General features: G+C 33.6%; 1 protein-coding gene across 1 annotated transcript in view; it reads left to right on the forward strand.

Moving 5' to 3' along the window:
• The first annotated feature begins 655 nt into the window (after positions 1–655).
• LOC106471517 (cadherin-related tumor suppressor-like) overlaps positions 656–14,868 on the forward strand; it is a 140,258-nt gene continuing 126,045 nt past the window's right edge. The window contains 1 exon segment of the mRNA XM_022401017.1: positions 656–5,827. Coding sequence (XP_022256725.1) covers positions 656–5,827 — 5,172 coding nt within the window.

The raw sequence follows: 14,868 nt of genomic DNA on the forward strand, positions 1-14,868 counted from the left end.
TATATACAAACTACCCGTATTAGTGTGTTTCAGAAGTGTGGAAAGTGTTATTTAGTATCGAGTTCCAGCCACCGGTGAAGCAACTTGGAGAGCAGGTTTCATCCATCCAGTCTAGCTGCCGTCGCTGTCAAGACTACGTTGTGTTTCTTGAACCCGTGCCTCCGGCCGTTATAGCTGTTCACCAGGTATTTGTGAGTCGCTACTAGAAGCTAATATGTGTTGAGTTACACAGTGAAAGATGTTTCTAAGACTTCGTTCCGAAGTTTACCAAATGACACCATCTTAACCAACTGTTTCTATACTTGTTTTACTACATTTATACCATGAAAGTTATAAAACTCCCTAAGTAATATGAATAGAGTATGCCGTATTTTGTTAGATACCAATATTATGACACATTTACATGCAATGTATTTCATTCGGGATGAAGTGTTACAGATGTAGCAACAACATTGAAATCAGAATGTTAAATGACGATGGCGTTTCCATAAGGCAAAGAAATATGAATTTGAATAGAGAGGGTAAGATGTTGGGAGCAGAAATTAGGGAAAATATGTGTATATTGTCAGAAATGCAATATTTTGTTTATGGTTGTTTTGTGTCACGCTTACCAAGCAAATGGAGATCATGGTCGGTTTGTTTCAAATTCTATATGATGGTTGGGTTTTTGTTGTCCATAATAGTCAGGTTTGCCCAGGCCCAAGGTTCTGGTGTACAAGTAACTGGAGTCGCCATGAGGTCGAGAGAAGTAGATACAAGGGTTCAGTTTGAAATAGAGGAGGGAAAAGCCGCAGGTACTGTTATTGGGACTATTCCTATAAAGCGAAATTTCACTTATCGTTTCAATGATATTCCAGAAGAGTTTCATTTAAACGGAACCACAGGAACCATTACTACGACTAAGAAGATAGATAGGGAAAAACTTAAAAGTGACCGTTTTGACCTAGTGATACTTAGTAGCCAGCCAACTTATCCCATCGAGGTCAGAATAATAATCTTAGACATAAACGACAATTCGCCCATATTTCCTGAGCCGAGTATTGATGTTACGTTTTCTGAGAGTGCCAACATTGGTACCAGAGTGATCTTGGACACCGCAACAGATGGTGATGCTGGGATTAATGACATCACAACAAATTATAAAATAGTCTCAGGGAATGAAAACAACGTGTTTCGATTGGTAGTGACAACCAATCCTAGTGGAGAAATGCCCTACTTGCACTTAGAGACCACTAGTAGATTGGATAGAGAGGTTACATCTTTTTATCAGCTCAATATTTCTGCTCAGGATGGAGCGAGTCCACCCAGGCTAGGATTCTTACAGTTAAATATTACTATTCTCGACGTGAACGACAATCCTCCAATATTCGACCATAGTGATTATTCGGTAAGCTTGAATGAGAGTGTTCCTCTAGGAACAAGTGTCTTAGAAGTTCATGCAACCGACAATGACATTGGCGATAATGCAAAAATTACTTATTTTTTGAGTGAGACAGAATCGCAATTTGCCGTGGACTCTCAAACAGGAGTGATCTCTACTTATGATTTATTATCTTGTCCAAAGAACTGTCCCACGGTGGAGAATTGTTCTAAAAGTTGTGTTTTTACTGTATTTGCTAGGGACCATGGATCACCTAGGCAGGATGGTAGAGCTTATGTCACTGTCAATCTCTTAGATGCTAATGACCACGATCCTATTATCCGATTTCGATTTTTTCCCTCTACGGCAAGTTCCGCCACAGTGGACGAGAATGCTCAAAACGGGTCTGTTGTGGCAGCAGTCAGTGTAATTGACTTTGATGAAGGATTAAATGGTGAAACCATCGTAGAAATTCAAGGGGGTAATGAACAGTCTCATTTCAGGTTAGAATCTACGCCTAGTTTTGATATTGTTAGAGTGAATGGTGTCTTAGACCGGGAGTACATCAGTAAATATAACTTGACAATCACTGCCACAGACAATGGATCACCTGCTAGGAGTTCTACAACGTTTTTAATTATCCACGTGAACGATGTGAACGACCATGAACCAGTTTTTGAGAGAAGTGAATACTCTGCAGTACTAAGTGAACTAGTCCCTGTTGGCACTTATGTAGCTGGAATCACAGCTACTGATGAAGATACGGGAATCAATTCAAATATTTATTATGAAATAGCATCAGGAAACGAAAAGCGCTGGTTTAATTTGGATTTTCAAACAGGATTAATAACTACAGCGCAGCAACTGAATCGGGAGGAACTAGATTTTCTAGAACTAAAAATATCTGCACGAGATGGCGGTCCTAATCCGCGCTGGGCACATACCTACCTCAAAATACAGATATTAGATGAGAATGACGAAGCTCCAGTATTTTCTAAAGGATTCAATAATATTTCTTTATCTGAAAATGCTCCTCCTGGTTCTTTGGTGACTGTAATGTCAGCAACAGATAATGATTTAGGGACAAATGGAAGTATTTTGTATTATCTGGACCAAGAAACAGACAAAAAGTATCCAAATATATTTGAACTGGACAGTATATTTGGGCGTTTAACAATTAAGTCAACGTTAGATAGAGAGAAAATTGCAGTATATTTTATCAAAGTAGTAGCTCAGGATCAAGGCATACCTTCACTTTCATCAACCGTAGACGTTCAAGTGAATGTTCTGGACGTTAATGACAATAATCCTGTATTTTACCCTAAACGCTATTTCTCATTAATTCCAGAAAACGTGGAAATAGGAACTTCTGTTCTGAAAATAACAGCTTCAGACTTAGATGAAGGTCAAAACTCAAGAATATCGTTTTTCAATGTTAAAGGTAATGATGAGTTGTTTGAGATTGACGAACTGACGGGTGTTATTAAAACAAATGCAGCTATCAGGGAACAAGTCAAATCAAGATATGAACTTATAATAGGAGCTAGGAATCCTGGAGATCGGGAAGCAACAGAAAACGCAGTTGTTATGATTTATATTGATGATCAAAAAGAAAAGCAATATTCACTAGAATTCAGTCAGCCTAATGTTTACCAGTATTTAGTGATAGAAGATTCTAATGACGAAGAACCTAGTATTGGTCGAGAAGTTGGTCGTGTTTCACTCAAGCATACCTCTGACTTGGACCAAGTGAAATATGCCATTACTTCAGGGGACTCTCTGGGTTGGTTTCATATAGATGACCAGTCTGGAAGTATTACTACAGCTCAAAGAATTGATCGTGAAATAAAGACATTTATCCATCTTGTGATAACAGCATATAATGAAGACAGTTTTGTTACAGTTGATGTCAAAATTCAAGTGAATGACAAGAATGATTACATTCCGAAGTTTGCGTCGTCCATTACATCTGTGAAAGTATTAGAAAATTGGCCAGTAGGTCATGAAGTGTATCTTGCAAAAGCTGAAGATTTGGATGTTGGAATAAACGGTAAAATTCGCTATTCTCTTTCCATTAATCCAAATGATATTTTCACCATAAATACAGAAAGTGGTATGATCTACCTGAATAAACCTATGAGGCTTAAGACAAATAGTAATTATGATATAGAAGTAGTAGCCACAGATAGAGGCGTTCCACCTCTTACTTCTAGGCAACATGTTGTTGTTGCCGTTGAAGATGTGAATGATCACACTCCAGTCTTTGAACGTATATCTTATGAAACTTCTGTGTTGGAATCAATACCTATTAATGACAGGTTTTTTAGTATTACCGCTTCAGATGAAGATTCGGGTGAAAACGGTCACGTTCTATATGAAATTAAGGAAGGGAATGATAAGAATAAATTTGGCATATTTCCTGATGGTTTTCTATATGTTAAATCGACATTAGACCGCGAAGAAAGAGATTATTATTCTCTCATTATTGAAGCAAAAGATAATGGAACAAAGTCTAGAAATTCAGAAGTCTCTGTTGTCGTCCATGTAATTGACGTAAATGATAATATTCCTAAATTTGATAACAACAGTTTGACGTTTTATATTTCTGAAAATGAGCCACTGCACTCTTATGTCGGAAAGCTCTCTGCAGATGATAATGATAAGGATAGAAACGCTGAATTAACATTTTCAATCAGTACAAATCAAAACGACTTTGTAGTTGATCCTAAAAGTGGTATTATCAGAACATTAAAAAAATTTGATCGAGAGAAACAGATCGAAATCACTGGTCATGATTACATAGTAATAGAAGTTTTAGTTGTGGATGGTGGGCTAATAAGGCTGAGAGATGAGGCCAAGGTAATTGTATATATAACTGATGTCAATGACAATGCGCCGCAATTTCTTCGCATGCCTTACAAAGCAGCCATTTCAGAAGGAGCACCATTACAAACCCAGGTTGTTCGTGTAAGTGCTATAGATGCAGACGAAGGAGTCAGTGGAAACGTGGTGTACTTTCTCGCATCTGGAAATGAAGGCAGTTACTTCCAAATTAATGAAAATACTGGGCAAATCACACTTTCTCGAACACTTGATAGAGAAAAGAAGTCTAGGTACAATCTAAAAGTACTGGCCAGTGACACTGGAAAGGAATTCACACATAATTCAACAGTCATTGTCACTATTGACGTGCTGGATGAAAATGATAACTCCCCTATTTTTACTATACAACAATCACTGGCTGAAATATCCGAAATAACACCAATTGGATCTAAAATTTTCCATTTTTCTGCTACTGATGCTGACCAAGGGTTTAATGGTGAAGTATCATTTTCTATAGTAGCTGGAAACATTAAAGAAGCCTTTCAAATTGATAGTACTTCAGGCATTTTATATTTGGACCGTCAACTGGATTTCGAAGAAAAAAGTATTTATTACTTAAATATTAGTGCGATAGATGGAGGAGCTCCACGCTTAATATCAACCCTACAGTTTCAAATTAATATAATAGACGTAAACGATAACCCTCCATATTTCTCCAATGTAGCAATTGTTCGCCAAATCGAAGAAGGTATACCAATAGACACCCCAGTGGTAACTGTTATAGCAGAAGACAGAGACTCTGGATTAAACGGGAAAGTTTTATACAATTTGACTCACCAAGATCCTCCTGGTAATCATTTTGCTATTGATCATAACACAGGAGTTATTTACACCATCCAAGAGATAGATCGCGAATTCAGTGACACATTTAGGCTAACTGTATCTGCTACTGATCAGGCTCTTCTTCCATCTAGTCGACTATTTACTGAGAAAAATGTGACAATTATTGTAGAAGATATCAACGACAACGCACCCACTTTTGTGTCGATGGATGCAGGTGTCTTGCCTGAAAATTCAGATCGTGGCTATAAGGTTATGACTCTATCTGCTGTTGACAAAGACGCTAACACTAATGGTGTAATCTCGTACGAGCTGATAGAAGGAGAAAAAAGTATTTTCTTTCTAGACCGAAACACAGGAGAGCTTTATCTATCGAGGCAAATAGAAAAGCCTAAAGTGATCTATTCTTTGATCGTGCAAGCCACAGACGAAGCTGTCTTATCCAGTAGAAAATCCTCTAGAAACAAATTAACTGTTATTGGAACGATGAAGCGACCACAAGGTTTAGTATTCTCTGCTTCTGAATATTCAGGTTCCATTTTCGAAAATGAGCCAATAGGAACAACAGTGTTATCTGTACGTGCTCAATACCCTAGTGGTCAATTAGGAGGCAAAATAGAGTATTACTTGATCAGGATTTACTCCGGTGTTTATCCGCAGCAACGTGTATTCGCTATCAATAAGCAAAATGGGGTAATAACTACAGCAACAATTGTAGACCGCGAAAATGAAGTTCACGTTTACGAACTTGAAGTATACGCCGTCGATGTGAGTGCTGCTTCTCCCAGGACATCAAAAACAAAGGTAGGGTTACTTAGTTATGTCGATATTTTAGATAATGTTTTTCCAAGGAACTTTATCTAACCATAATAAGAATTATCCGCACATTCATAGAAAATTTAAATTGTCACGAAATCTTTAGAGTTCGTTAGTTTGAGAACATATTGAAACTATATTTATCTGCAATCAAGAAACTTAGTATATTTTTGTATGGGTTTCAAATAAACCTTGTAATTTGTTTTAATTTTCTTTTTTCAATACTTCAATATTTTTTTCTGAAAAATACCTTCAATATGTCTAATGATAATACAGGTAAAGTATAATGTAAAGCGTAACTATCTATTTATAACTTATTTATGTTGTTTTTTTTATTTTATTTTCCTTGCGAAATTCTTCTATTAATATGCACATGTAATTATTATTAAGTGAAGTCACTAAAAGTAATAAATACTAAAAACGTTGAGTTTATACAAATATCAGTTATACAGATATCACGAATGCCTTAATAATTTCAAGTGATTGTTCAAACATACCTGCTCTGTATTGATATTTACATTTTATTTGCTGTTATTATTTCTGTTACTATTGCTGAGATTAAAGTGAACTTGATAAATGTGCTTAATGGTTCATTAAAATGTTGCACTTAAGAGAACATTTCTTCTCTTCAATCAGATGTATAAATAATTACACCCAGCAAAATGAATTGACTTAAGACGATAAAGATTGATATCTAGTCATTTAATACTGAAATATCTGAGCTATAAGAACAAGTTTTGCGCTGTATATTCAACAGTCGTAATGATTGTGAAAGACAGAATGACTCAACACGTTTATTTCTGAATATAGTTAGGCTTTAAATTTTGAGATAATTCATTAAGCAAGAAGTGATGGTAAGATTACACTCTGTCTACCAAAAACCTTATGATCTTTTTTTATATCATTTTTATATGAATGTTGTTATTACTTATGGTGTAGCATCTACATAGGTAATATTGCTAATACTTGTATTCAGAATATTAAACACATTTTCCTTTCGGATAAGTTACATATACTCTCAAGTGTATGTTTATCTTACACTTACATGCATTTTTTATTTTTATAAATGGTAGTGAGATTAGAAATTGTGTTACGTTTGACACAAATACTTAAAATTGGGTTACTTCTTATTGTTTCACAACACGTTTTATACTTATATTTTGTTGACTTGCTGACGTTTTTCGGGTTAGTAAGAGCATTTTCTTAAACCTTCTTTCACAGTCATGAGGTACGGCTCTAATCTTTAAAGATGTGAAATAAGAAACTTAAAAAGTGTAGAAACTTGTAGTAATTCCTGGAGGACAAAGTTCTAAGACTAAGCTGAATTTGGTTTGTTATCTCTTGTACAGTTTTTAGATACGATAACTTGAAACTTCTGCAGTGTTTTAAAATGAAATTCATAAATCAGTCTAGCCAGTAAATTATAAGACCAAACTGCTTAGTTATATGCATATTTATCTGACTATAGGTATAACTCTGAGTCTGTGTAATATATATATACTTAAGTATTTTATCATGTCCATCCGGTAATTTTGACTCTTCAGTAGTGACAATCACAAATAACTATTAAAGAAACATTGTATGACTTCTTATTCTATGTAATAAAGCTAATACATGGATGTAATGACGTCGTCTCTCACTGTGTGCATAGAATATTGCGTCAATGATATAATTTGTGGACGAAACTGTTCAGACTGAAGCACATTACTTTGTAATTAGTATATGTGTGTCCAGCATCTTGAAATTCAAGTTACCGAAAAAAAACCCTCAAATAAATAAACAATTATATTTGCGTTTTTATTAAATAATAGTACTGAAATAAGTACATAGAAAGTTATGTAAACAACGTGATACGACGAAAACAAACTATAAGACCAGGAATCAATATTCCTATCAAAAAAGTAAATTCACACAAACGACATTTCTGATTTAAAATAAGACATTGGATTTTTTACGAAAAAATAAAATACATGAGACTTATATGAACGTTGTCTGTACTTTCTACAGTCCGTCTGTGGATCAACGATAAGTTTTTTAGGACTTAAAGGCTAAAATGTAGGGTTTGATTCCGAGCGGTGGACAGCTCGGAAATCGCACATTGTGAAGCTTTACGCTGAAACAAACATACAGATTTAGATACTTTTTACAGTTGATTTGACGTGGCTTTTATTCTTATAGTTATATATGGAGAAATAGAGATTTATGTAAATATAATTGTAAGTTATTCAATTTTTACACACAAATAATGTAAGATCTAATTGTAAAGTTAATTTGGATATAGAAAGTTAAGCTAGTAAAACAGTAGTAGATGATACATTTTTGTGATTGGTTCTAACGATAATAAGAGGTTTCGGCTGAAGATAGGCAAACTTTTAATTTATTTTAACCTGAAACTGAAATGTGAACTGATTTATGTGTAAGTGGATTTGGGAAGAAATCCGACTTGTTTATTGTTGTTTCTTTCGTGACTTACCTTTTAAACAGGAAAGTTGTAAATCAATGGCATGCGAACCTCATCCTCTACCTTCTAATAGTAGGTTAGGGCCCAAACCACAGTATTGCCAATTGAGATAGGACTACTAGAAAGTGCAGCTTGGAGTGAGATTTTAAGCACGGGGTGGTAGTGAAGTACAGTATGTTTTGTCTGGGGTATCCTAGTCTTTTATTTCCACCACAGTCGTCATGAGCAAGTCATTCATCATTCGTACTAAGCTATCTTACGATGAGTTAAAGACTCACTTGAAATTTACGGCTTTGCAAGTACAGATTAGATTTTTAAATATTGGTAGTCAAACTTGGTAGTTTTTTATAATGAAATTATACTTTCATTTGGTCTTTTCAGTAGAAGAAAATAACAAGAGCAAAGTTTTTAACGAATTACGTTATTTTATGGGAATTTTGTCTTTCATTATTCTTTTCGCAACTTTTTTATGAAGTAATACATACGTTTTACGTAGAATAAAGTCACAATAAAAAATTATTAACAATTACAAAATTAAACAAAAATGCTTCATTTAGATTCGAATTAAGCTTAATAAATGGAGTAAATTAGCTTTATCATAGCTTAAAAATAATTCTTTATTCATTCAGCATATGTATATGATTTTTTTTTTTATTCAATTCACAGTTTCACACTACTTTTCCCTCCCCCCCTAGAAAAATGTCTGCGGACGCCCATGTATATAGTATAACGTTTGGTTTTAGGGATTTCGATTTAAAGCTAATAGTTGACTTAAGTACGGCAGTAAAACTGGTGAACAGATAAAGTTCAAACCACTTTTCAGTTTAGATGCTTCTGTTTTCTCAGTAAATTTACTGCAGCTTAACTAATTCAAATACACAATTATTTCGGGCTAATTTAACTTTGTACAAAATATTCTATGATTATTTTCTGTGTAGATAACCTAAAACTTCAGAAAGCTTGGTGTAGATGTATTAAAGCATCAAGAAAATACAAAAATACAAAAGTTATTTTGTTTACAAGTGAAACGAATATTTTAATTTTCACGCATAACGGGGAGGGAGATATCGTAATTCTTCCACTTGGGGGGGATTATGGAATATTATTGTTGAATCAGTCAAAATATTTTATTAATAATTAAAAAAGTAAGAAGATTGGGCACTGTTCTGAAGTTTGCACATATAATGTAATAAACAAGTAATACAGCAACCAATTGTCACTAGTTATTGCACTTGTTAATTAATACTTAAAGCTACAAAAAGTTAAGGAATCACTCACTTTGCATAGTAAGTCTAACTACGACAATTAATTCTAACATTAAAAGCTAATTCAACAGTCTTAATGATACAAGGCGTATTATATTACAATATATTCTGTATGAGAATGTGTAATAATTAGACAAAGGAACAATGTCAATAAATTATATTAAAACTCAGCTTTAAAAGTAGCACATGTGTAAAGATCGTTCAATCATCTGAAACGTAAAAAAAGTTCAAATAATAGTAAAAATTTGTCACTTTCTCTCGAAAAACTGGTATGTATGCCTATCGTAATTGTTACTTTCATTAAATGAGTTATAAGAGTGACCGTCAAATACCACTATTCAATTAGAGTAGCCCAGGAACTAGCGATGGGTGCCGTTGGCTATCTGCCTTTCCTTTAGCATACCAGTTCAAAATTAGAGAGGATTTGTTTAGATGGCCCTTTTGTAGACTTGCATAAATATCCGAAGGAAGCAAACAAAACATTTTGTTCTACCGTCATGTATATATATATATATGCAAATTAGTTTTGGCATATAGATCTAAAGCTTATAAAACATTACTTTGTTATATATTGGAATACGTTTTATTCAAAGTACACTCGGTGGCTCATCAGTAAGCTAAAGAGCTGAAATTAGTAGTCTGATCCTAGCGGTGAGCACACTGCAGATAGCCCATTGTGCAACTTTACCCTTAGCATCAACAAACAAACAAAGATTTTTTTTCAAAAAGAGATTTAAAACGTGCTTTAAGTTTAGCTGAACACCTTTTTTTTCCCCTTTATTTTGTTCTGACCTCAATGGTTGTACGTAATTAAAGAAATGTTTATTTAGTAGGACGGTCCAGCGAAGAATATACAGAGTTACAAGTAAGAATTAAATGTAAATAATATTTATATGTCTTAGACGAGCAGAAAAAAATTATGGCTCCAGTTAAGAAAGAAAAAATTAGTTCTTAACGTCAGAGCGAGCTTTGTATACGATTACATTTACAGACGAACTTTGTGGTTAGTGTGTGTGAGAGTCGTATCTAAATTATGTCTTTCATCTAAACGTATGATTTTGGCTGAGAAGAATTAGTGTGGTACAGGAATAGACATTAATGCATGCATGGTTTGAATTTACAATCGCCGGCGTCTTCGTGTTAGTCTTTTAACAGCCGAGTGTAAGGGAGTCATAAATAATGCTTAGTTTCAGTGGTTGGACATGGGTATGTAGGTCCTTTTATTTGGAGAACAGTCCTTATAAAGAGCAGGTGACGCAACTCGTGGTTCTAGTTCCAAATCTTGTGGTGAAGACGCTAACAATGCCATGAAGGTAAATGTCAAATGTTTATAGCTTTTATAGCTTTCTGAAATTAAAATATTGTACATGTCTTTGTTTAACAAGGTATCCAGCAACTTTCGAACTTTCAGTTAACAGTCATTCAAAATAGTTTATTTTACGAGGAAGAATGCTCGTTACATCAGTTAAGATTAGACTTAATAAAAAATATTTTGTAAACTCTAATTATGCAGTTAAAGCACGGAGCAGCTAACAAGGAGCACATCGCAAAAATAAACAAAAACAAAAACGATCTAAAACCCTAAATAGCATTTTATTTAAGCACTATATTTTACCATGAGTGATTTGTCAGAGAGAAAAAGCAGTACAGTAGAGACAACGAAAATCAACCGGATTTGAATATGTTATAGAATGTTACTTTTTATTGTCCTGCTTTAAAAAACGTTTTTTGTTGTTGTTGTTGTTTTGAAATTCCGGTTTTATTAACGTTTGGAATTTTTTTATTCAAATAATTTTGTGGCTGAGAAGTTGTCTACGAAACAACGAAAGCTTTCAAACCGTATTATTTTCAATGAAGATCTATTTTTCAGAAGATACTAATCTTAACCGGTGGCTTATTAGGTGTAGAATGGTAGAAAGTTTAACCTTATTTTTTTCGATAATTGTATCGTTCATTTTCTGGCTATAAAAGACTAAATGAATCAAAATACTGGTATTGTTTTTATCTAATATTAGTTCGAAATGTTATCTAGCAATAGTCTAAAAGAATAAATAACTAAAAAGTATCATATTATAAATTGTCATTAGTTTAATTAATTTCTTTTTTTTTAATTGCCTTTCCAGCATTGAATATATTCCAAGTTCGTTACGTTTTATACCATATCAATGGGATATGAAATTCTGGATATTTATGTTTAACCACGGGTGGGTGTATGCCTGCTCAATATTTCGGTATATCATACCACTAAAAGATGTGTACCTTGCTCCGTGCACGGTACGTTATACCACCAGGAGTTGTATACCGGATTTATATCACCTGGACCTGTGTTCTTTGATGTTCGTGATAACTCTAAGAGAGGTTACGTTCTGTTCGTTGCATTACAAAGCATGCATCTCGTTTGCATAATTTCTTCGGGTGGTTGGCCTGAAAAGGCGGAGGGATACGGTCTAAGTGTGTTTGACAAATGTCCATAGTTGACAGGTGGTTTTCAAGGGGAAAGCTTTGCTTTCCCATCCCCTAGCGGCCCTAGCCTTACCTCCGTGAGACAAGTATAATTTCTAGCCGGGTCTGCTCGGCTATGCTCAAGTGAAAGCTTCAGTAATGTCAACTAATGACGTTTTGTTCAATCATGCAGCAGACACAGGTCCATTAGGCCCACTACTTGCATCAAGGCAGTTTACAAGAGGTTGTATTAAGCTTAGAAAGAAAATTGGTGCATGGGCATCAGTGCAAGTATTACGTCGTGAAGCCTGTTATTTCCTAAGATTGTGAATAATGCATGAAACGCAAGTTACATGTGTAGACAATCAGCCTTTTTTTATTATAGCTATAAGACCAATTTAGATTATGTGAATTCTTACAAGCCAGAAACAGACATTAACTACTTAAATGTTTTTTCTTTATAGTTGTTAACTTAAACTTGAAAATATATAAATATCACAGCATCTACTTAAAGGGATCATTATATAAGGGGTGAATGAAAAATACATGTTTGGTTTCCTAATTTCTCTTTTGTTCCCTTTACATAAAAAATATCAGTTTTAGAGTGTAGATTCTAGTATTAATACTATAGATTTTTTCGAAATACATTAATGAACACCCGTGAAATATTTTGTTTAACGGAGAGATTTTGGATATTATGCAAAGTTTCATATTTAAACAGTATAAAATGTATGTTTAGTTCCAAATTTCCTGATTTTTTTATGCCTCAAGGTCTTACCTTGTGAGAGAAGCTATAATTGATATTAAATGTTTTAAAACAAATACATTACTTTGATCATACTTTTGTAATAAATTTGATATGTTATAGCCAACAGTAAATTCATCCTAAGAATTATGAAATAGTTAACTGAAAATCATAAGTTGTTCAACTCAGTGATAGTATTTATGCTATACGTATTATATAAATACATTAAGTATGTATAAATTTCTGAAGTAAAAATACACATTATAAAGCTCCTCCAAGCTCGAACCATAATTTATTTTCCCAGTTACATTACGTTACCAAAAAATTTATATAATGTTCTTGAAATTTTTTATTAAAGGCTTGCAATAAGAACGTTAAATATTTTCATAGTTAAACACTCCTTAATAGACTAAAGGTTTAACTCTCATTTCTTATTTTTCTAGTTTTTCTTCTGTCGAGTTAATTAATAAACTGGCCTTTTAAATATTTGTATTTAGTGAGTTTATTATGTTTTGCTTTGGTTATGTTTATGTATGTGCTGCAGTTTCTAATTTTGGAATACAATATTATTTTTTGATCAAAGTGTTTGTTTGTGAGTATATCGCTACTAGCATGGAGTATTTATTGGAAATATTTGCATTTTGTTCAGGATTAACAAATAATGTACATTCAATAATACATACATATATATATATAGAGAGAGATATATATACTCTCTCACACACACATTTATATACTCCTATATTTTTCATAAGAAATAAAGGAGAGTCTGTAAGAATTCTCCCTCATCAATAATGTACATTAAGCAACTCTTGGTTTTCCAAGGGTTAAGCATTTAGGTTGTGAACATTTCCATATTGAATTTATATCAGCAACATCCACTTCAATAAATACACAGCTTCCCTGAAGAAGTTCTAAATACAACTGAGATTTCTATCCCACACAATAATTCTATCATTTTTTTTCTATGAAACCGTAGTGTTTCACGTATTATTTGTAGATCGCCCTACATCTAAGCGTTACGTCATAATTCTTCAGGTGCAAGATATGTTAGTGTTTTATACTCCACAGGTGGCTAGAAATTCCTAGCTTATCAACTCCTGTATTATCTCCACCAACTATTTCTTATTATCTAGGAAAAAAATTCTATCCAGCCTGCTTATAAATTATCGAAAAAAATAACCAAACCAATGATATGCAAAATGTTGGAACCTGTAATCACGATAAATGATAATTGAAAAAATTTCGATATTGTAAATTCAAGTGAAACCAAAATACAAAATGCTATCTACTGACAGCATGCACATTGATTTGCAGTGATGACATAAATCTCCCATAAATAACGATGAGTATTGATACTAAAGGGCTGTGGCCATGATAAAGAAATAGTTTTAAATACACCATTCTTCAGACACACTACGATCTCAAACAGTTGTGTTTCACTTCTATGCAGGTATAAAGTATGATCATGACCTTGCATATTTCATTTTTCAGCCCACAAGAATCTCTTCTATATCTAAAAGACATCTTTAATAGCTGATATCAATAACAGCGATAGAGTTTGATGGATGAAAAGAGCCGTGTACCGACATAGTAATGTTAAATCAAAACACCTTACCAAACCTGGCTCGTGAACGACAAGAAACTATATATTAATTTTTTTTATAATACCCGTTTGAAGGCTTGGACAAGGCACGTGCTTGTTCTGCCTCCTGTCTCTCCTATTGACCAAAAGTTAATTGTCTGTCACGAGCAGGTGGATGCTCATAGAAAAGGCTCTCTCTGATAACTAAACATTACTGAATATACCCATCACGACAAAAATAAAAACAATAAATAACTTAAGAACTTCGGAAAGTATTAAATATTGACTTATTTCGTCCTGTAAGAGAAACTAGATAAGTAAATCGTGCCAAAATTTGTTACTGTTGTAGTTTTTTTGTTGTTTTTGTGAACTGCAAAAAAAATATATTCCATATTCGACCATGATCTGCTTAGATTAGTTCATTGGATTCTATATTAAGTCATAAATTCAAAGGTGATTGATTAAGTAACGAGATAAGATATTTACTCTCATGAACTTTTTGATTTACAGTAACGATAATGCGAATGTTTG

This window comes from Limulus polyphemus, unplaced genomic scaffold (genome assembly GCF_000517525.1).
Source record: "Limulus polyphemus unplaced genomic scaffold, Limulus_polyphemus-2.1.2 Scaffold113, whole genome shotgun sequence".
In the NCBI taxonomy this organism is placed as follows: Eukaryota; Metazoa; Arthropoda; class Merostomata; order Xiphosura; family Limulidae; genus Limulus; species Limulus polyphemus.